Genomic DNA, 24,651 nt, shown 5'->3' on the forward strand with positions numbered 1-24,651 from the left:
GATACGGTGCCAGTGTAGTTTATAAAAGGCAAGGAATAAAATTCACCTCGGTGGAGATGGGGGCAGCGGGGGAGACCACAGACAAAGCAGCAGTTATTTTTCTGTTGATATAAATTTATTTCTGTAGAGGTCGGGCAGACCTGTGGTTTCAACTGAACAGTTGGTCAGGTGATTGATGTTGGATTAATGTGGCCATGTGTGCTTGTATGCCTGGGACTCTGGACACAAGGTGACGAACCTCCCCCAAAAGTGAGTAGTGTAGGTGGAAACCCTCCTTTCTGACCAGTGATCGACACATGATTATGGTTATGGTTCAGCAGAGGGATTACCAAAAGAGCAAAGAAAATTATGTTCTCTTGACCGTGAAATAGATATTGGCACGTGTCACTTGTTTTTAAAATGCTCCAATCTTCTACGCTGTATGATATTGTTTCACCCCAGAACAAACTGTTTCCTCAGCAGAAATCATGCTGAAATTCCGGGCCCTTTTCTCTTGAGTCTGAAACCTTCAGCTCACGCTATTTTGCCTGCCAAGTCTTCGATCTATGTACAGGAAGTGCTCAGATAAGTTTTTTTTTCTTTCTTTCTGTCCCGATTTAGCCCCAAGTCTGTAATCCTCTACTTCCTGAAAAATCAGGAACTTATCTGGTTCATTTTTTCAAAATGTTGTTGTCATGCAGTCAACAAACCAGAGATTTCTGTGTGCCAGCTGCCTTGTGGTTAAACAGTCTTGGACTGGAGGCCCTAAACAGGCAACGTCCTTTAACTGAGGGGCTTTGGCAAAATAATTTGTATATGACCCTGGGGTAGCAGCAACAGCCTGGGACACCAGCTGAATCATGTTATTTTATAATTAAAAACTGCAGCATTACTGTATTACACGTAATACACATCCTAGGTGCAACCAGTACACTATTTACATGATGTAATGTATATTACATTCTTATATGGAAACTAAAATATAGTGTTATATATATTTCAAAAAACTAGGAGCTGTGACAATGATGGGACAGTCAGTGCACGTGCAGGCACTGATATCATTGTGCACAATATGTGGTGATGTTAACATTGAATGTGCAGACAAATCCTAATGTCAGAGATGGCCAGCTAATCCCATCAGCCTTGATTGCATGTGCATCAGCAGCCAAATTGATAATCGGAGAAGCCACTATAAACTCATTCATGGGTCACCTGTATGCATGTAGGGAGAATGTTTGTCTGAAACAGTTTTGGGTCATTTGCACATGCAAGTTAGGATGCAGTATATATCTCTGACACTTTGTTTTCAAAAGTTAGGTATTGCATTCACCGAGTCCATTTTGTATACACTGAAGCTACGCAAGCAACTGTTCTTCAAGGTAATGTAATAAGCCACCATTCGGACGAGTTCCAACTCTCTCTCTCTCTTCCCCAGCCCCCCCAACTCTCCATCCCATTAACTAGTTATAAATTGTCTGTTTTCATTCGGGGCATTCAACATATGCTGCCCCAGAATTGTCCCACAAATTCAATTTATAGCCATTTCCATGGCACAAAGAGTCCGTTCAACCCATCGAGTTTGTGTCAATAATAGAGCATTGCAGTTAGTTCCATAACCCCTCTCTATTACCCAAAGACCTGTGTAAGTTTACTTCACTCAGTACTTTTTGACACATTCTTCTTCCGATTTCCCTCTGCTTCTCCTGTCTAAACCTTAAATCATAGAATCCTTACAGTGCAGAACGACTCTGCGCCGACCCTCCAAACAGCATCCCACCCTATGCCTGTAATCTTGCATTCACCATGATACATCCCTGAATGCTGTGGACAATTTAGCAATGGCCAGTCCACCTACATGAACATTTTTGAACTATAGGGGGAAACCAGAACACCATGCAGAAACCCACGCAAACACTGGGAAAATGTACAAACTCCACACAGTTACCCAAGGCTGGAATCTAAGTCTGATCCTTGGCACTGTGATGCAAAAGTGCTAATCACTGTGATATCATGCTGTCCTGTGTTCCCTACTCTTTGTGTTCCCAGCTAAGTGGACCAGCTTTTCCTTGTCTAATTTCTCAAAAATCTATCATAACCGTGGAGACCCCCATTAAGTCTTCGCTGAGTACACTTTACTCCAAGCAAAATGGTCCCAACCTTACCTTGTCATTAAAATCTTACAATCGTTGAGCTGTTCACCTCTGCACCTTCTCAGGGGTTCCTATGCATTTCTTGTGTGTGGTGACCAGAACTGAGTGGAATATATTTCAATTGTGAGCTCATCTAGTATGATGGTTTTGGTAACTTTTTGGTCTATCTCAACCCACTATGTGGCTCTTTGCTAAAATTCCTATGAAAACCCTTGGGAGATTTTGCCTGGCTGAAAGTATACTTTAAAATGATTGTTATTTCAATTGAAATATTGTTTCTCCAGTGGAGAAAATATGAGCTTGGTTGTTCTTCAGTTAAAGGGTATTCCAATTATGATTTCCATTCTTCTCAATGTTTAGTTGAAGATGTCCTAACTGTAAGGAGATTTTCCACTTTCAGTTTTAATTCTTTTTTGGATCCATTGGATATATGAGGCCAAGTTGCACAACAAAAACTGTAACTTCAAGATACTTGGATGAACTGTCCTTCATGTACAGGTTATTTCCAAAACAGTCATTTTGTGTAGGCTATATGTCCAATAGAGCGCTTTCCTATCTGATTCTTATCAAGGATCAAGATGACACGGTGGCGCAGTGGTTAACATAGCTGCCTCACAGCACCAGGGACCCGGGTTCAATCCCACTCTTGGGCGACTGTCGATGTGGAATTTGCACATTCTCCCCATACCTGTGTGGGTTTTCTGCAGGTGCTCCAGTTTCCTCCCACAGTCCAAAATCCAGGACATGTGGCTTGGCCATGATAAATTGCATATAGTGTCCAGGGGTGTATACGTAAGATGCATGGAGGTGTTGGTTTGCAGGGGTAGGGTTGGATGGTCTTTGGAGGGTTGGTGTGGATTTGTTGAGCTGAATAGCATTTTTCCACACCGTAGGGGTTCTATGAAGGGATCTCTGCTCCCAGAGCTCTGACATTTGATGTCTTATCAGTTTTATTTTCTGTTTGTTGAGTTTTCCAGTCCTTGTCATCCATGTTCATTTTCATTGAAATAAGAATCTCTTAGTACAAAACTTGAATAATGCTAAGAAAAGACATATATTGTTGAAGCATTTCGTTTTACAGTCATCAAGACAATTCACAAGAAATATTAAAGGGAAAATAGCATTTATTCGATGAGAAGAGAATGCTGTTTGTACATCCACTAATCAGAGTCCCATTGTCAACCAATCAACACTTGTCCTCTCATACAAATGTTGTTTTCCTTTTCATTTCTTGCAAATTGTCCTGATGAGCGTGAGTCAAAACGTTTCAACAAAATCTGTCTTAGCAGCATGCAAGTTGAGAAATCCTGTCAAGTATATTGCAAAAGATGTGGTAACAGTAAATTGATGATCCCAAACACAGCGATCAAGATAACATTGAAATACAATTCTAGTGCGCTCAATAGAAATGAAAGTTGGAGATTCACAGTTTATTTTCATCATTGATATCTCTCTGATCTTGTATGTTTCTCAGAAGAACTGTACTTGAACGCACAGTTTCACACACGTAAAACAGTGTGAAACTCATCGGTTACATATTCCAAAAAAAAACTCCAGTGCTAGGTCATTAATGTTTAGGAAGAATACGATAATGCATTTAATTACTTGAACATTAGTGGTAGTAGGAAGGAACAAAATATAAACCTAATGGAAAGCGAGTGGCTTCAGAAAATAAGTTAAACTGGGCCAACTTAATTAAGTAGGGATTACTAAGTGTGCATCTAACACTGAGGAAGCGCTAATGGAGCACATTTTGTTTTTAAGAAATGAAGATCAAATAACAAAATTAAACACCAAGGTTGAAGTCAGGCTAAAGGACAATGCAAAGCAAACAATTTTTAAGGCTAGGTCATTGCAGAGTAGTTTGTTTTGGTCAATAGCTAAGAATGCCAAATCAAATTGATAAATCTTGAGCCTACCTTTAATACCACAGGTGCCAAGACTAATGAGATTTCAAGAAGTTTGATGGAGGTTTGTTGCCAAAGGTGTTGGTGTGAGTTTATGGTCCACAGTTTTAAATGTTTGAGTAGGAGTAGAGTCAAATACATTCTAATTTCACCATATTGCACAGCATTGAATGGTGCTGCAAAAATAAATATACGGGATTGTGAATAGGTCTCTGCAGAAATAATGAAGTAGGTGACCAAAGCTTAGATTTGACAAAGCCGAAAATGTTGTCAGAGCAGTGAAGCTAACGGAAATGGGTACCCATATAGAGAGAGGTCAACCAAGTAGGTTAATTGAAAGCGTGAAGGAAGAAGAAAAAAGTTACTTTTCATTAGTAAAAATGATTGATTGAGAAGAAATAATGTGTTTAAGTGTCAAGGAAAATCACTTTTGCGTGTAAATTTCTCTGGTAATACAAACTACACATCGTGAGGTTTTTTCAGTAGAATATGCAACGCTTCCAATCCCACCTTCTGTCAATTCAGATTTTCCTCTGAACATTAGTACCTGTAATTCATGGCTGTCTACCCTACTCCCAGTTGCTCACTGTGTGGTGACTGTGGGGACCATGGAGTCATAGCATTGGTGTTGGAAGGTGGCACTGATGTGGAATATTTAATGCAGTAATCATCAAAAATAATCCTAATGTCTTTTTAGAAAAAATATCTCCATGGATGCGGGAGGCATCGCTCGAGAAATCCATGTCTCATTTCGCCAGCATATTTTCTATTTCAGAAGGGTGCAATCTCTGTCCAGTGTTGTTCCAATTCTTGTGGAATGAGAAGTTTTTTTCACAAGCTTTGGTAGAACAACCACTTTCTACACATGGTAGAGCCATGTTATCTCAGAGAGAGAGCTGTTTCTCTGTTGCTATGGAATGCATATGGATAAAAAAGATCGCCATTGCTTTCACCAGTTGCTACCTCCCAATAAACTAATTTGTTCAGTTGCACATTAACTTGTATTAAAACCAATCTGTAGTTTGTAATTTGAGTATATGTGATTTAGCTGTGCACAATCCATTTATGGGCGGCACGGTGGCACAGTGGTTAGCACTTCTGCCTCACAGCGCCAGAGACCCGGGTTCAATTCCCGCCTCAGGCGACTGACTGTGTGGAGTTTGCATGTTCTCCCCGTGTCTGCGTGGGTTTCCTCCGGGTGCTCCGGTTTCATCCCACAGTCCCAAAGATGTGCAGGTCAGGTGAATTGGCCATGCTAAAATTGCCCGTAGTGTTAGGTAAGGGGTAGATGTAGATGTAGGGGTAGGGGTATGGGTGGGTTATGCTTCAGCGGTACGGTGTGGACTTGTTGGGCCGAAGGGCCTGTTTCCACACTGTAAGTAATCTAATCTAATCTAATCTAATGAAACCTTTTACAGTCTAATTTGTTTGGTAGAGTCACTGTTGATTTTTGGACATTTCCACTGTGTATAGGTTTCACTGTTTCGAGGGAATTGCCACATTTTCAACAGTTAACTTTTTATTAGCAGTTTAGTCAAGATTATGATTCTTTTTCTGGATTGTCTCAACAAAATAACATTAAAATACCTCAGTATAGATATGAAAATTGAATGGTCAAAAAAAATCTTATTCTGATTTCATAATACATTAGAATGAGAAGGTTTTAAATAGTTGCCACGGAATAGTGGTGTGATGTGCTTTTCTTATGACAGCAGAATAACTGACAGTCCCTACTAAATTTCATAAGAAATATTATGTTAGCAGCCACTCAGGGGGAGATGAAGTTTGGTGCTAAATAGTTCTGAATGTTCTGACCCAGAAAGTAGGATTTAATTTGGCTTTAAAAACTTCTGCAGGAAAACATGGCAAAATAATGAGGGAAACATCAAATGTCTAAAATGTGGGATGTTTATGTAGGAAGATGCATGGATATATCTCGAGTAGGACAAATTGAGGTTAAAATCTTTTTTTTAATATAACTAAGATTGTTAGTGCTGGGGACTGAAGAGCTTTTCATTTCTTTCAGTTTGCATCATCATATCCACCAGGTTAAGAACAGTATGAAAGGTAGAATTTTTGTTTATGTGACGTTATGCTCCGAATTTTGGATAGCCCAAAGCATATTTGTAGTCAGTGAAGTCCTTGTAGTCATAATTGAAATGTAGAAAATCTGACAAGCAATGTAAGCACAGCAACACAACAATCTGAAATGAACTAATGTTCAAGCAAACTGTTCTGGTGTAATAACAAAAGTAAAATGTTAAAAGTAAACAGCAGCCCAAGATGCATTGTGGAGAGAGACAGAGAAACAATATTAATATTTAAATGACCTTTCTAATAATAACAATCTGGCCTGCTGAGTAGTTCTAACATCTTCGGTTTCATTTCAGATTTTCAATAGTGTGTTATGTTGCTATTTTATTACTGTTTAAGTGACATTGGTTGACAGAGATATATATTGTCCAGCACTTGGGAAATCTGTCCTTCAATATAATCAACGTGGACATGGACATGGAATCCTTTTATATTAAGGGGCAGGTGGAGTCTTGTTTTAACATTTAATCTGAAAGGCAGTGAAACACACCCTGGTTAGCATAGAAGTGTCAACCTGGATTACATCTATAGTTTTTGAAGGTGGGATATGAATAACCAATCTTCTGTCTCAGAGGCACCAGCGTTATGACAGGTGTGTAACCAAAGCAGTCTGAAAGCATCATGTTCTCTGCCTCATAGGTCATCCACAGAAGGCAATTCTTTATGGCAGTGATGTGACATGGTTTTTGTCACATGTTGTTGCTTTTGCGTTTCTGATTTTAATACTTGATGTTGATTATATGTTTATCTTCTAGAGTTGGAGTCACGAATTGGTCTTCTGGTACAGCTGGAATATTATATCCAGTTCTGGGCACATCTTCACAGCGGTATAAAGGCTTTAGAATAGCTGTAGAAAATATTTGCGAAAGGCTTCAGGGGTGTGTGAAAATTCCGTTAAGGAGGATACAGTGAAAACATTGGGTTGATCTCCTCGGAGAAGAGAAGATTGAGAAGTTCTTTAAAGATACTCAAAACCATGAGAGGTTTAGACAAACCAGAGAAAACTTTGCAGGAGGGACGAGAACCAATGAACATGGATTAAAGATGATCGATAAAAGGATCGACAGCAGTATGAGGAACATCTCATGTAGTTAGTAGTTAGCATCCTAAACGCATTGTGCTGGAGGCAGATTCAATCCTAACTTTCAAAAAGGATTTGGATAAGCACCGAGAGAGAGAGAATTTTCAGAATGTTACAAGTAGACCCTGGCCAAGGTTCCCCAAAGTTATTAAGGTTCCTGATGGAATTCCCCAAATTCTCAAGTATTTGCATGAGAACGAATGACCTGGCTCCCCTTTTTTTAGGTTCATCTGCCCTTTTGGTTTTTTGCAACAAGTTTAATTTATCAAGGTTTCTCCTTCCATGTGGATACCATTCTCCCAGAACAAGTTAATATATGTTTTAAAAATTGCTAATTCAATCAGGCTTTCTTGAGCTAACAGTGGCACGGCGGCTCAGTGGTTAGCACTGCTGCTTCACAGCACCAGGGTCCCAGGTTCGATTCCAGCCTCGGGCAACTGTCTGTGTGGAGTTTGCACATTCTCTCCGTGTCTGCGTGGGTTTCCTCCGGGTGCTCTGGTTTCTTCCCACAGTCCAAAAAGATGTTTCACTCAGGTGAGTTGGCCATGCTAAATTGCCCGTAGTGTTAGGTGCGTTAGTCAGAGGGAAATGGGTTTGGGTGGGTTACTGTTCAGAGGGTCACTGTGGATTGGTTGGGCTGAAGGGCCTGTTTCTACGCTGTACGTAATCTAATCAGTAGAATGAGTTCTTTAGTTACTAAACACAAGAAGAAATCGTTAAGCAACACACAAACTCTCAGATTAGAAATGAGAAGTCAGTCTTGAAAAAGGTTAAAAGATAAGAGTAAGTCTTTTCCTTTTGGTGGTCACTTGCTGTCTATCTGGCTTCTAGTATTCTGTGTAGAATTAGAATTCCTACAATGTGGAAACAGGCCCTTCAGCTCAACAAGTCCAAACAGACCCTCCAAAGAGTATCCCTCCCAGACCCATTACTCCACCCTGTTACCCTACATTTCCCCTGACTAATGCACCTAACCTACACATACCTGAACACTGTGGACAATCCACCAAACCTGTACATCTCTGGACTGTGGGAGGATCCAGAGCACCCGGAGTTGGGGGAGAATCTGCAAAATCCACACAGACAGTTGCCCGAGGTTGGACTCGAACCTAGGTCCCTGGCGTTGTGAAGCAGAAATGCTAACCATTGAACCACCATGCTGCCTAATAGAGTGCAATAGAAACTTAACCTACAACGCAGGGTGACAATTGGATGGCTCTTCAACTCTGACTGATGCTCAAGACAAGCTAATGTACACAAGTACTGCAGTCAGCTGGTGCACACAAGTGCATCAGCTCACAGGAACGCCTTCTTCCAATGGTACACCATAACCAGGGTTGAAGCAGCTGTTCTTGAAAAGGGGAAGCAATAAACAGTTCCCTCACCCAAATCCGGTATATTTTCTGCTATTTTAAAATAAAATGAAAGAACTGTGGATGCTAGGAATCAAAAACAAAGTCAGAAATTGTTGGAAAAACTCAGCAGGTCTGGTGGAGAGAAAGTAGAGTGAATATTTTGTCCAGTTCTGCAGAAGGGTCACTGGACCCAAAATGTTAACTCAGCTTTCTCTCAGACATGCTGAGTTTTCCAATAATTTCTGGTTTTGTTTCTGATTCCCGGTATCCGCAGTTCTTTAATTTTTTTAAATGGGAGACCTGCTGAGTCTTTTTCCAGTGCTATCTTTTCTCCCATCATGTTCACAGTGTGCAATAATGTCCAGGAGATTACACTTCACTTTGAAGTGTATTTATCCTCTCAAATCCATCACATTGTAACTTCCACGATACCTTGCCAAGTTTGACATTCCCAGGTCTATCTCTCAGACTGTTACAAATGTGTAATTCCAGTCAACCTTTGATCCTATATTCTTTTGTTTTAAAAATATATGATGATGCATTATGATTCATGGTCATGACCAGGGTTACAGTGAAAGACTGGGGAAGTGTTAATAGCTGAGTTGCAAATTGAGTTGACTAGTTAAGAGAGCCGGCACCAGCACAAGTACTGTATTGAATTGCTTCCTTCCGTGCTGTAAGATATTTACGATTCAGCTGTGATTTTGGTTCAGCTCATTCATCCTATTAGTCTAGACTAGTTTAGGTAGAGCTTAAAAAGCTATTTGCTAATTTGTAAGAATTGTGCTACAAACTATGTACTAGCTAATGCAGTGGGTGATGTGCTGTACTCACTATGATGTTCTGTGGCACACCAGTCTAAATGATACAACTCTATGGCCACAGTTATTAATTTCTTTCCAGAAGTAGAGTAATATATAACCACTTGTACAAGTACAGTTCCTTTACTAAATCATACAGCTGTTTCTTGAAGTAATTTATTGAATAATCGTGCTGTTCTTAGCTTAACCACTGGAATTAGTGAAAACCATCTATTCTAGCAACATTTAACGGCATCAGCTTGAACAATCTAGGGCAGGCATGGCCTGCCACTAGACCATTAATCCAGGCACTCTGGGGACTCTGATTTGAATCTCACTATGGCACATGATGGAATTTTGAATTCAAATTTGGAGGAAAAGTCTGAAAGAGTCTAATGATGACCATGAAACCGTTGCTGATTGTCAGAAAAACTCATCTGGTTCACAAATATCCTTTAGGGAAGGAAACCACTGCTCTTACATGGTCTGGCCTACATATAACAGTGACTTCAAAAACCACAGTAATGTGGTTGTCCCTCAACTGCCCTCTGAGCAATTATGGAGGATTTTTGTCAGTCACTGGGGACTGTGTGTATTTACATTTAAAAATATAAACTGGAAAATGGACACTTTGATACGGCTGAATTGTGAAGAAGGAATTTGCCATTTTTAACTTGAAGCGAAAGTGGAATTATGTGGTACCATTTGTTACAGAAGGTAACGTAACTTGCAGAGAGTCTGGATTTTGATGTTTTTGTAAAGCACTGACTGCAATTTGTCACAGAACTAGGAAGGTGCAGATGCGCTCTAACCTCCAAAACATCTACGAGCCAAGACTGCTCTACCTCCCTCTATAGGTGAAATAGGAGCGTTGCTTAACGACGGAAAAGAAGAACTCCAAACTCGAGCAAAAAAAATGTCCAATTGACCAGCTGCCAAATTTGGGATTCTCTGTGCCTGACAACCACCTAATATTATTTTCAAAAGAACTGTGAGAAAGTCATCTAATTCTCTACCCTTGTGGTTTGGACTCTTGATTTAGAGAATATGTTCCTTTTTTTCCTGAGTTTTCCAATTCATCCCATTGCATCAAATATTTAACCAAATGTCTGACTCAATTCTAATTAATGGTTGCAGACCTGAAGTATGACCGCTACTTCTCTCTTTCCACAGATGCTACCTAACCCTCCTGAGCATTTCTGACATTTTCTGTTTCCTCTCTTGGGCGGCATGATGGCACAGTGGTTAGCACTGCTGCCTCACAGCGCCAGAGACCCAGGTTCAATTCCTGCCTCAGGCAACTGTCTGTGTGGAGTTTGCACATTCTCCCAGTTTCTGCGTGGGTTTCCTCCGAATGCTCCGGTTTCCTCCCACAGTCCAAAGATGTGCAGGTTAGGTGAATTGCCCGTAGTGTTTAGGTTAAGGGGTAAATGTAGGGGAATGGGTCTAGGTGGGTTGCGCTTCGGTGGGTCGGTGTGGACTTGTTGGGTCGAAGGGTCTGTTTCCACACTGTGTAAGTAATCTAATCTAATCTTAAAAAAAAGTTCCACTTGTATACTGATGGAGATAAGTTAGTTCTATCTGACCACCAACTCTCTTGGCCTCTCCTGTTCTGCTTGCTTGTAAAACTGTTTGGCCCATATCCAGTACTGGATACACAGAAATTTTTGGAAAAATAAATTTAAAAGATGTGGATCATTGTCTTTGAGTTCTGCCGCAAACTCTGTTCCCTGACAACTATTTCCACCCTCACCAGGAGAACCAAACCAGAGAACTTTGTGTTGAACCTGAGGTGATTTTTCCCTCCAGTCATTTACTTTATCACCAAAACTGCCAACTTCCATTCCTGTGCCATCATCAGATCTCTCCCCACCTTAACTCATGTGTTGATGAAACTCTTAACCATGTATTTGTACCGACCTAGCCTTAACCATTTCATACCATCCCAGCTGACCTCCCATCTTCCTTTCTGTATAAACCTGTGCCCACCGATACTCTGTTGCCCATGTTTTAAATTGCACTAAGTTCACTTGTTTGTCACTTTGTGCTTGCTGACCTCTGTTGTCTGTAATTGTGACAATACATCTGTTTTAAAATTCTAATCCTTGTTTTCATTTCTTGACACATCCTTACCCCCTTTCTATCCCTTTAGTCTCTGTCAGTCCTGCAAACCTTCGCAATCTCTCCACTCCATCAATTCTGACATACAGTGCCTCTCTATTTTTAATCAACTTAAATTCTGGAATTTCCTTCACAAACCTCTCTTACTTTCTAAGGTGCTGTTTAAAATCTACCCTTCCCACCAAACTGAGTTGTTTTTCAGACTGGAGGCCTAAGACCAGCGGTGTTCCGCAGGGATTAGATTAAATTAGATTACTTAGTGTGGAAACAGGCCCTTCGGCCCAACAAGTCCACACTGACCTCCGAAGAGCAACGCACCCAAACCCATTCCCCCTATATTTACCCCTTCACCTAACATTACAGGCAATTTAGCATGGCCTTTTCACCTAACCCCCACATCTTTTGACTGTGGGAGGAAACTGGAGCACCCGGGGGAAACCCACGCAGATGCTGGGAGAATGTGCAAACTCTGCACAAACAGTTACCTGAGGTGGGAATTGAACCCGGGTCGCTGGCATTGTGAGGCAGCAGTGCTAACCACTGAGCCTAGTGCTGGGTCCATTTTTGCTTGTCATTTATATAAAAAGAATTGGATGAGAATGTAGGAGGTATAATTAGTAAGTTTGCAGATGACACCAAAATTGGTGATAAAGTCAACAGTGAAGAAGGTTATTGAAGAGTACAAAGGGATCTTGATCAATTGGGGCAATGGGCTGAGGAGTGGCAGATGGAGCTTAGAACAAAGAACAAACATTAATACAGCACAGGAACAGGCCCTTCGGCCTTCCAAGCCTGCACTGCCCCATTTTGCCCTTCCATATTAAAACTGACTTCACCTACAGGGTCAGAATCCCTCTATTCCCGTTTTATTCATTACATTCATCTTTGTGTTTCTTGAATGCTGCTATTGTGTCTGCTTCCATCACCACCTCTGGCAATATGTTCCAGGCACTCGCCACTCTTTGTGTGAAAAATTTGTCTTGCACATCTCTTTTAGAATCCCCCCCTCACACCTTGAACCTGTGTCCTCTAGTAATTGACCCCTTCACCCAGGGAAAAAGCCTCACACATTCCACTCTATTCATGCCATTCGCAATATTATGAACATCTGTTAGTTCACCCCTCAATTGCTGCGTTCCAGTGAAAACAAATCCAGAGTCAGTATGAGTTGCGCTAGAAAAGCACAGCAGATCAGGCAGCATCCGAGGAGCAGGGGCATCAACGTTTCAGGCATAAGCTCTTCATTGTTCTTGATGAAGGACTTGTTCCCGAAACGATAACTTTCCTGTTTCTCACATACTGCCTAACCCGCTGTGGTCTTCTAGCGCCACACTCTTCGACTCTGATCTCCAGCATCTACAGTCCTCACTTTCTCCTGAAAACAAACCTAGTCTATCCAAACTTTCTTCATAGCTAAAATTTCCCATACCAGGCAACATCCTGTACCCTCTCCAAAGCATCCGCATCCTTCTGGTAGTGTGGTGACCAGAACTGTATGCAATATTCCAAGTGTGGCCTAACTAAAGTTCTATAAAGCTGCAGCGTAACTTGTCTATCCTTCTATTCAATATCCCTTCCAATGAAGGCAAGCATGCCATAAATGGGGTGGCACAGTGGTTAGCACTGTTGCCTCACAGCGCCAGAGACCTGGGTTCAATTCCTGTCTCAGGCGATTGACTGGAGTTTGCACATTCTCCCCGTGTCTGCATGGGGGGGGTGGTGTTACTCTTCGTGTGGACTTGTTAGGCCAATTAGCCTGCTTCCACACTCTGGGGAATCTAATCTAATCTCATAAATCCTTTTTAACTACTATTTTCTACTTGCACTGCCACCTTCAATGATCTGTGGACCTGCACACCCAGATCCCTCTGCATATCTACACTCCTTAGGCTTCTGCCATTCACTGTGTGATTTCCACCTATACTTGACCTTCCAAAATGCATCACCTCACATTTGTCTGGATTAAACGTCATCTGCCACTTTCATGCTCATTCCTCCGACTGACCTATATCCTGCTGTATCCTCTGACAATCCCCCTCACTATCTGCAACTCCACCAATCTTTGTGTTGTCCACAAACTTATTAATTAGACTGGTTACATTTTCTTCCAAATCATTTATGTAGATTGCAAACAGCAGAGGTGCGAGCAGTGATCCCTGTGGAACACCACTAGTCCGAGCATCCTTTCACTGCTACCCTCTGTCTCCTATATCTAAGCCAGTTAGGTATCCATCTTGCCAGCTCATTCTGGTATCTTGTGAGTTTAATTTGGGCAAATGTGTGGTATTACATTTTGGTTAAAAAAACAAGGTCAGGATTTATAGTTACTTGTAGGGCCCTGGGTAGTGTTGTCGAGCAGAGAGACCTAGAGATTCAGGTAATAGTACTTTGAAAGTTGCATCACAGACAGTGGTAAGGCATTTTGCAGGCTTGCCTTCATTGCTCAGATGATTGAGTATAGACGGCAGGATGTCATACTGAGGTTGTACTGGACATTGTGAAGCCACTTTTGGAATACTGTGTACAGTTCTGGTTGTCCTGCTGCAGTTAGTAAATTGGAGAGGGTTCAGAAAAGATTTACCAGCATGTTGCCAGGATTGAAGTGTTTGAGTTATAAGGATAGGCTGGGATTTCTTTCACTGGGTTATAGGAGGTTGAGGGATGACCTTAGAGGTTTATAAAATCAAGAGGAGTATAGCTAAGGTGCATAGCAAAGGTATTTTCCCTCGGGTGGAAGAGTTCAAAATTCAGGGCCATATTTTTAAGATGAGAGGAAGAAGTTTTAAAAAGAACCTGAGGAGCAACCTTTTTACACAGAGTGGATTGCCAAAGTGGTAGATGCAGGTACAGTTACAACATTTAAAAAACATTTGAAAGGTACATGAATAGCAAAGATTTAGAGAAATGTGGGCCAAACACAGGCAAATTGGACTAGTTGAGTTTGGGAACCTTGGTTGGCATGGACAACTTGAACTGAAGAGTCTGTTTCTGTGCTGTATGATTCTAATTACCCTGAAATTTCCAATGGCTTGGTATCAACATTTTTATTGATAACATTCTTGTTAAGCCCATTGAGATGTTTAATTTTGTTAGAGTGGTTTAGTCATTTTTGTTTTGTTGTTCTCTTATTCCCTTCTCTTAATCCTCCTTTTGTTTGAGCTTGCACCTGTATTTCCCATAGCTTGTGTAAAACAAACCATTTCCTTAAAATAACTCAGCTGCTCGTCTCAAGCTGTTGGAGGCTGTAAATTTCCAATCCTCGTTTAACCAAAATTATTTCTTTTGATAAGAATTGTGATTGCTTGATGAGGCACCCATTTCAAGATGAAATGTTTCCATTCCCTTGCAAGCAATGAGGTTACTCGGTAGTATTTCTGCTGTTTCAGAAAAGGTTTTAACCTGTTTGTTTAATCTGATTAAAGTTCCTGTTAAAATAGCAGAGAAATTAAATTTCTGGTTCACTCGAGAGGTTCTTATTGCATATTTTCAAGTGCCATAATCTTTCAATTAGACACACTGTATTACTGCCTTCGTTGCATCACATGATATTGTCATAAAGGAAAAAAAAATCCACCCAAAAGCCTTGCCAGATATCCTTTAGCGAGGTATGGTGGAAATGTAATTCGGTTTAAGAATGTTACAGCGTGGTGCATTCAATCTTCCAAGAGATTTCCTCAGCATTTCATGGGTTTATATGTTATTGACTCCGAATTGCTGGCTGTGGAAAAAAAGCAGGATCTGTCCCCACCCAGTTCATTCAAATGGTTCAAATTTTATTTTGGAGGAACTCGACAGCTTGGCAAGGTCTATGAAAATGTTATATTTACACACAGGCTTCCTCCTAATAAAAGGCATCTGAGCCTTTCATTTAAAATGTTTGCTGTTCTCATCTTGAGACTTCAAAGTTTTTAAAAACAGAGTTGTTTGAAAGTCTCATCACTTATAGAGATCAGCAAACAAAATAATCATGTTGCTGGGATACAGGAACTGGGTGCACTTCAGCCACTGTATGCAGAACGATTGAATATGAATATTTTCTTGGTTAGTTGAGGATAAATCAAAACTAAAATTGCTATGATGCATTGCCTCATGAAGTACTTTCAAAGTGGTTAGTTGTTTATAGCAAATGGTGCAGCCATTTTGTGCATGGCAAGATCCCACAAACAGCAATCTTGAATGATTGATTTTGTCAGCTGTTTGTTGAGGGTTAAATATTGTCAGGTTAATAGGGAAATCCCTCCTCCTCTTTGAAGTAGTGTCTTGATTCTTTTATATTTGTGTGAGAGGTTATCTGATTGAACTCTTGCTTGAAGGGAGGCAACTCCAATTGTGCAGCACTCCAGCATCAGTTTTTCACTGCGGTGTCAGCCGATAATATGCGGCCAAGTGCCTGATGTGAGAATTTCCAACCTCAAAAGCATATAGGCACCGAGTACTTTTCTTTAGTATGGATTTTCCTCTTGTTGTTTTGTTCTTAAATGAAATACCCAATGTATTTACGAGCCACGTTGTCTGCATACCCTTCACTTGCTCGACCAAGTTACTAATTTTGTTTGTTTTATGTCTTTGCGCACACTCTTTCCCTGCAAGGGAAAAAGATGAGGAAGTATTAAGAGGTTTGATAAGCTGACTTCTAACCTGTTGCACTGCTTGAACTCTTCTTATGTGACCAAGTTCTGGAGTGAGACTTGAGCCCAGAACTCAGAGGAAGGAATAGTGGTATTTGCCTTGAGAGTCCAAAATTGTTTATCCACTTTCATGTCTCATCACAGCAGGTATTCTTCTGGCCAAGGTAATATGTAAGTATTCAGATCGCAAGCTTCTGCCCTTGGTGTTTTTATCTAATTGCCAGGAGGCTGAGCCTTGGCCTGGGTTACTTGACCACAAACCTTTCTTATGGTCTAAACCTCTCCCTGTGAGGAGTAATCTGCCTGTGTCTCTTTCAAAGAGGGTGTGCAGTCCTGGGCACGAACGCATGTCATGCTGTGCTTGTATGTCATCAAATACCAAGCCAACAACATAGAGTCTAGATAAGACTAAATGTATAGCTGAGTGACTAGGTATAATTGTTTTTAAACACCATTCCATACATGTCATGCAGTGTTTCATGTTAAATTCAGGAAATGTCTTCTGACTGTAATGTGTGATTTGCATTATTGCTCAGGTACCACCGGAGTTACAGAATGAGGTACTGATGAGCTTGCTAGAGACCGATCCAGATGTTGTTGACTATTTGCTGCGGAGGAAAGCATCACAGTCGTTGTGAGTAACTGTTGCCATTGTGGGTTCTTTTTCGGTCGTAGAGCTGTTTTCCATCTGGAGGTGATAGGTTTTTCGCTGCTGACCTCTGCTATTCATGCAAGGTATGAACTAACAAAAGAGAATGCAGAACCAATTCAGCAGCTTCCAATCAATGTACTGTACAAATCATTTTTTTTAAAATCTCAAGAGCAATCTTGTTTTACAAAGTGCATTTATTTGCACTGATTTGTGCAATCTGAAAGTAATCAAGAAAGTGTGCTCTGATTTCTTTTAAAACCTGGAAGTTTATTAATTTCAGCTAGTAAGGTGAAGACAGCATTGAGTGAAACAGAAATTATGTACTTTTTCTTTTTAATGAAGACCTCTTTATGTCAAAAGAGTTAAAAGCTCATGATGAAGGCGATGCTAAAAATTTATGCACAGAAGTGTCCTACAAACAACAGTGAGGTAATGGCCAGATCATCCATTTGGTACTGATTATGTCTAGCATGTCAGAAGTACCATCTGGTTCCCTGTAATAAAGCTAAATCTTGGCCTAGATTGTGTGTTCAGGTCTCTGCATTGGAATTATATTGCACATACAGCTTCCAGATATACCCTGAACATAACCATAGAACAATGGCAGACACCTGGGAATTTGTCTTCAGCAAGCTGATAGTTTGGATTTATTCGTTCTTGGGATGTGGGTATCTCTGGCCAGGCCAGCATTTACTGCCATCCTTAGTTGCCTTAATCATAGTTTTTTTGGTGCAACAAAATGGCTTGGCATGCCTGTTCAGAAGATAATTAAGATTCCACTGCATTGATATCTGCCTGTTTGGGTTTCTATAAAAAGTCATACTTTGTTAACATAGTTAGTCTGTTAAATGGTCATTTAAGCTCGTGGTTACTATGTCTGCACTTCATATGCAAATGTGACAATATCAGTTGTATCAGGACATTTATTTGCAATCGAGCTTTATCCACAATTTAAACAATGCAACCCTTTATAATGTGCTGATAGAGGATGCTTTTCCTCCATCAGTTTACTCTTAGTAGAAGCTCAAAAGATGGGAGACAAAAGGCTAGATTACTTCAAGGTTGATTTAAGTGCAGAAATTACTGGAAGACATGTATAAAAAGGAACAAAAAGATGAGTAGAATGTTGGACTTTATCTCCTGGGACTTAAATATAAAAGGTAGGAAATTGTGCTTTGGTTATGCAGAATCTCGGTGGGACACTGGCAAGAGTGAGCCTGGAATCTGACAATGACTCCTAAATGAAATTATTTCTTCAGTCGTTAATATGAACCTTTGACTAGACAGTTTAAAATAATTTTTTGTCTAATTAGTTTGGATTAGATTAGATTCCCTACAGTATGGAAACAGGCCCTTTGGCCCAACAAGTCCACAACCACCCTCTAAAGAGCAATCCATCCAGACTCATTTCCCCACCCTATATTTACCCCTGACTAATGCACCTAACACTATGGGCAATTTAACATGGCCAATTCAGCTGGCCTGCACATCTTTGGAATGTGGGAGGAAACCAAAGTACCCAGAGGGAACCCACGCTGACACGGGGAGAATGTGCAAATTCCGCAGTCGCCCGAGGCAGGAATCGAACCTGGGTCCCTGGCTCTGTGAGACAGTAATGCTAACCACTGAGCCAACTGATAATTGATAAATAGTTCTATACTTTCACCTCGGGGACTTGAATTGAGGTTGATGCAAAAATGATGGATTGAAAGTTTCCCACAAAATTAAGTCTCCCCTATACTGGTGTGTGGGAGGAAATGGCCATGATTCTGCATGATCTATAATTCTGGATGAGGGGCTTGCACTTGTTCACAATAGAGACAATGTCAGGGGAGGTTTACTGTGAATTGACTGTACAATGTTTGAGCAGAAGCTGATAGACTGGCTGATAGGAGAGGTTCAGATTCTGAATACAAACATAACCCAACCTGATTAAATCTAAGACACAAACTAAGCATTATGTTAAAGCAAGTGAATTGGAGCTTTTATCTATTTGGCATCTTTCTTGGACAGCTTAAAGCAGTTCACGATCCATACATCAGTTTTGAAATATAGCCACCATTATAATGTGGATAGATTTGGCAGGCAGTTTTCCCTCATTGAGCTCCTACTGCCAGTAGAATGAATGACCAGAAAACCTGCTTTAGTGACGTTGGCTGAGGAACAAATAGGGGCTAGGACATGGGACAATCTTCCCTGTTCTTCAGTGAATAATGCTGCAACATCTTTTTGAACGTATTTGAACATTGCCTTCACATTGGTATGAAGTAACACTAGGGGTTAAAAGTCTCTGAACTGTCATAACCAATGCAGAATCACAACCTCTGACTGTGCTGTCCACTGAACTGCACCTTCATTAGCTGTGTAACTTAGTAATGCGGTTTGAGGTCACATAGTGAACATGTGATACTGTTTTATGAGATTGAATTGACTAAAATTTAATGTGATATCTTTAATAGAAGTCCTGATCTGACAAGAGCAGAAGTCTCCTATTCCATGGGAGGACGACATTCATCTACTGACTCTAACAAGATCTCAAGTGGAGAAGTGTCACCCTATGATAATAACTCTCCAGTCCTCTCAGACAGGCTGTTAACGCAGGGACCAGAAGATGTGAGCACAGGTCCTGAGAAACTCTATAAAGTCCCTGAACAGTATGCTTTAGTTGGACACTTAAAATCCAAATCTGGGGATAGCTCTCCAGTTTCATGGCCTGATAAAGGTAAGGTTCAAACAATATTTACACTTGTCCGTTTTCCATTTTCTTGTTTAAGTGCTTGTAGCAATAATTGTGACCATAAAGTTCATGATAATATTAAGTATACTTGTCTTCAGATTTAGTTTGGCAGAAGCATCTGTTCCATCGTGGTACTCAACTTCACCAGACCAAGTCCAAGACCAGCATTGTGGTGGTCTGGTATTTTCCAGAGTCATGTGATAATCGCAGCTGAAATATGATCTGGGCTGATCACCAGACTCAGCACGCTAAGGAGCCACTTTTTCCTGATGCTATTGATCCCTTTAGCTCAAAATATATAAAAACTCTATTTTGAAATCATTCAGTGTGTTGGCCTCAACAGTTTTCTGTGACAGAGAATTCCACAGGCTCACCACTCTAGATGAAAACATTTCTCCTCCTCAGTCTGGACACTGCCATAGAGAAGATATGTTTTGTTGAGGTAACAAAGCTTAGCCTGAATGTGAAGTCATGATGTATAGGAGAACTCTTCCCAGTTCCACAGGAAAGTCTGAGACCTTTGCCACCATCATCCATTGCCATTGTGTTTACTTCATTATTCCAATTACTTGGTTACATTGCCGCACCTTTGGTTGTTGTTAATCTGCATCTGACCATTGTGCATTAAGTGTGATCAGATGAATATGCAGGAAGAGAACAAAAAGCCTCTTGGGGAAAACAAACTTAGCAGCCTAATGGGATAAAAGATAACTTTGCAACACCATTAGACTATTTTCCAATATTCTCTCTATGCTGAGGGTTTTAATAGAGCAAGAGAAGAGAGATTGTATCCAGTGACGAGATGGTTAGTGACCAAAGTTCAGAGTGAATGCTGAAAAGTAGAGAAATAATTTTCACGCTATGAATTGTTATCACATTGAATGAATTGTCTGAGAGTGCAGGAGGAACAAGATTCAATAGTCACTCTTTTCAAACAAAATTAGACATGCGATTGTCCTGCACTTTGTTCCCTTTTCAATGGGGAAAGAATAGTGGAGTGGGAGTTAGTACAGCCACAATGTCCTCCTCTTGTGCTCCAAGTTTTGAACTTCTCACTGGCCACATTAGAGCTACAGGGTTAATTAACTTCCAGTGAGGGGCCATGTTTAGAATTGCAATAATGGAATCTTTAATCTGTGCTGTTGGCTGGGAAGATAGAACTGAGTAATTTAACCAAGACTGGATGGCATTGTTTCTTGAAAGTTCAATAGTAGTGATCTGCAAAATATTTTGGAAAAAACATTCTATCTCAACGTTGTTTTTCATGTTCAAGTGTGTTTATATTCTGCAGTGCTTGTCAGATAATGTGATTTAATCATAAAACCATGCACAAGTTGCTTGGCAGCAATTATTGTGTACCTCTTTAGAGAGGAAACTAATCCAAACATTTCTGGGCATACTGATGAAATGTCCTGCTGAGGTTGTGATAAATTATATTGTGCTGAGGAAGCTTGGAGGACATTTCAGTATCATTGTTTGTAGTACATGGAATAGTGACGTAATCTTTCATACAAATCAAGAATGTGGTATTTAAGTTGCATGTGCATTCTCCATTTTCTTTCTTCTGCTACAGTTGGAATTGCCTTTTTGTTCACACTTATTATTATTCCTTGTACATTAGTTTTCTTCCTGTCCTGCCCAAGATTGTGTGAGCACTCATGGCTCAGAATCAGTTGGTTTCAAGTCTTGCCCCAAAGACTTAAGCACAAAATTCCACCGAATGCGAAGTGTGGCACTGAAAGAACGCTGCAGTGTTTGGGGTGCTGCCTTTTCGAGTAAACACTCACAAGTGGATTGAAAAAGGATCATAACACATTTTGAAGAATAGGAGAGCTGTACCCTGTGTACTGTGGGCAATATTTATCCTTCAACCAACATAAACGCACATATAATCTGCTCAATATTAATGACAGGGAGTCCATAACTTATGAATGCTCATACTTAGAAACCTGATCCCACGCAGGAGTGTAACTTTAAATATTTGACATACAAATCAACCTGTACTTACAAATGACTGCTTTATATTGTTCTGCAATGTGTTCCCATGTGCGTAAATCAGGACTTCAGAGTGGAACCTTTTTGCAACCTGGCTGCTGCCTGTATTTAAACAAAAACAGAAAATGCTGAAGAAAACTCAGCAGGTCTGGCAGCATCTGTGGAGAGAAAGTGTACTAAACATTTTGGGTCCAGTGACCTTTCTTCAGAATTGCCTGTACATTTTTGGGGACCAGTTTTTCACCCAAGTTGGTTGTTATGTTTCCTTATGTGTTAATTCCAACTATTTCAAAAATACTCTCTTGTTTTGAAATGCTTTGTGAACGTCCTGAGGTAATGCAAGGTGCTATAAAAATGCAAGTCCTTTCCTTTCTCATTATTCATTTCTTAAGTTGTGGCCTTTACATTTTAGACAAACTATCTCCTTTTTAGTTTCTAGCCCTCTAACTGATGTTGAGACTCAAAAATAGGTTTGATTAACTATACACAAACAATGAAGCGGTTCTTGTGCATGGTATCTTGGAATATGAGCAAGTTGATAGGTCTCTGAGAAAGACCAACTGAATTTTGAGCTTTATGCATAATGACATAAAACATTTGAAATGTTTATTCATTGTTGGGGTATGGTTATTGCTGGCTAGGCCAGCATTTATTATCCATCTCCTGTTGCCCTTGAGAAGGTGGTAGTGAGTTAAATCACTTTTGTCAGTTTGCTGCAGATAGACCCATAATGCCATTAGAGAGGGAGTTCCAGAACTTTGGCCCAGCAACACTGAAGGAAAGTTGATGCTTCCAGGTCAGGATGGTGAGTGGCTTGGAGGGAATTTGCAGGAGATGGCGTTCCCACGTATCCGATAAACTTGTCCTTCTAGATGATTTCGGCAATAGGTTTGTAAGGTTCTATCTAAACAGCCTTGATAAGTTTCTGCAGTGCATCCTGTAGTTGGTACACATGGCTGTTGCTGAGTGTCGGTGTTGGAGGAAATGGCTATTTGTTGAAGTGATGCCAATCAAGCTAGCCGCTTTATGATCGTGTCAACCTTCTTAATTTTGGAACTGGACTCATTGAGGCAACTAGGGAGTATGCCATCACACTCCTGACTTGTGCCTTGTAGATAGTGAATAGGCTTTGAGGATTCAGGAGGTGAGTAAGTCACTGCAACATTTCTAGCTTCTGACCTGCTCACGTAGCCACTATATAGCTAGTCCAGTTCAGCATCTGATTAATTGTATATTATAGTTGAATACAATTTTGATTACTTCAGGAAAATACACTTTAAAAATGAAATTGCAATGTAGATTCAGCAGTAAGTTTTTTTAGTGAGAAACCATAGTTTTACTTGAGATACGGTGAACTTTTCATTTAGAGCTGAAAAGTTTGGAGGCCATTTAATGGAAGATATTAAAAATGACTGAAAAAGTTAATTGCTTCAGATGGAAGAATGCCTAATGAGGAGACCATCAATTTAGACATTCTACTGAGAGTGAGAGATGAAATGAAATTTCTGTACTCCAAGAATTGTTGGACATTTGCCATGGTTGATGCAGAGACCATTACATTCTTTAATGAGAAATTGGATAAATATTTGAACCAAAGGATGGTGGAAGTCTCCGGTGAAAGTGAGCCAGTGGGTATAAACTTCAGACTCTCTTAGAAAAGAACTGACACATGTAGAAATGCAGATTGGCCATATTGCTTCGTAAACGGCTACATACCAGACAAATCTTAAAGTGAGTCAGTATCTAAAATTTATAGCTTTCTTCAGTTCTACTTGTTGTCCTCAAATATAGTGTACTTAGTGAAAGGTGAAACCAACTGCATCAGGCCAAATTATGCGTGTATACATTCTTCTAAGAGTAAATTAGAACACTCTTGAACTAGTGGGTTGACTGTTTCAGCAGCACTTTCTACTTGAGAAGAGAAAGCTGGGTGATGACGTATAGGATATCTGTCCACTCTAGAAACATTTTAAAGTATGAAGATATTGATGGAGTAAATTTAAAATAAATTTCCATTTATGGAAAGCTATGGATAAATTTAGTAACTCATAATTTGATGAAGAACTCCTTGAGAAAATCTCTTTATCCAGAGAATGTTAAAATGTACAACTCAGTGCCACATAGAATGGTTGAGCCAAATACTGTAGATTTAAGAGGAAGCTAAGTAATACTTTTGGGTGGTTGGATGAAGTTGAGTGGGGGAGAGGGTCAGTGTGTAGAGCACAAATATTAGGTTGGACCAGTTGGGCCAATAACCTAATTCGGTGGTATAATAATTTGTATAAATTATTCTGTATTAGTGCAGACTGTACTAATTACAAAATAATCTAAAACAATATAGTTTAATAAAATAAATAACCAAGGAACATGTGGAAAAGGTTACCAATTCATTGTCATCCATTTTGTACTTTTCTGCAAGGTCAAAATTACCTTTTGTATGTCCTGGAATATTGATAATTTTATCGAAACAGATCTGGATGGTAATTCCTTTGTGAAAATTCACTGGTATACTCATCACCTTTTGTGTTTTTAAAAAGGTTAATTTAATCCGTTCTATGTCTATCCTCCCTTGCCTTTTAGATAAAAATGCATCTTCAGAAGAAAACGCTAACATTTGGGGAACTTGGCATCCCACGTTGAAGTGTGGGTCTAGAGAGGAAGGGATGACAGGTACAGCAAACATGCGCAGCACTTTTTAAAAAATATATTCTTTCCTGTTTTAAACACTTTGGAAGGCTCTGCCCAATCTGCATGCTTCTTTGGCTGAAAGGCAAGATAATTATAAGTAACAATAAGTAATGGAAGCAGAAATAGACCATAAAACCCCTTGAGTCTTCTCTTTCTTTCAAGATGATCATGGACCCTTCTTCAGTCTCTGACATTCTCCCATCCACTGTCCACAATCCTGAACTCTGTATTGAATATATTTTGGAGCTAGAGACATCCACAATCCTCTAGGTTAGAGATCTTAAAAATTCACAACCCTCTGCATGAGGGAAATCTTGGTCCCAGATGGCTCTCCCCTTATCCTGAGGATAATGCCTTAGATTACCTAACTCATGGAAATCCTGTCAAGTTCCTTCAGAATCTTGTAAGTTACAGTAAGATCATTCTTCAGGACTTCAGACGATATAGGCCCAAATTACTTGGTC

General features: G+C 40.2%; 1 protein-coding gene across 4 annotated transcripts in view; it reads left to right on the forward strand.

Moving 5' to 3' along the window:
* The window catches only part of LOC140485988 (rho GTPase-activating protein 6), a 546,880-nt gene that overhangs the window by 516,805 nt on the left and 5,424 nt on the right, over positions 1-24,651 (forward strand). For all 4 annotated transcript variants that reach the window (XM_072584485.1, XM_072584486.1, XM_072584487.1 and 1 more), the window contains exons 10-12: positions 16,652-16,749; positions 19,227-19,489; positions 24,080-24,169. In XM_072584485.1, coding sequence (XP_072440586.1) covers positions 16,652-16,749; positions 19,227-19,489; positions 24,080-24,169 — 451 coding nt within the window. The remainder of the gene's footprint in view (positions 1-16,651; positions 16,750-19,226; positions 19,490-24,079; positions 24,170-24,651) is intronic.

This window comes from Chiloscyllium punctatum, chromosome 15, assembly GCF_047496795.1.
Source record: "Chiloscyllium punctatum isolate Juve2018m chromosome 15, sChiPun1.3, whole genome shotgun sequence".
Lineage (NCBI taxonomy): Eukaryota > Metazoa > Chordata > Chondrichthyes > Orectolobiformes > Hemiscylliidae > Chiloscyllium > Chiloscyllium punctatum.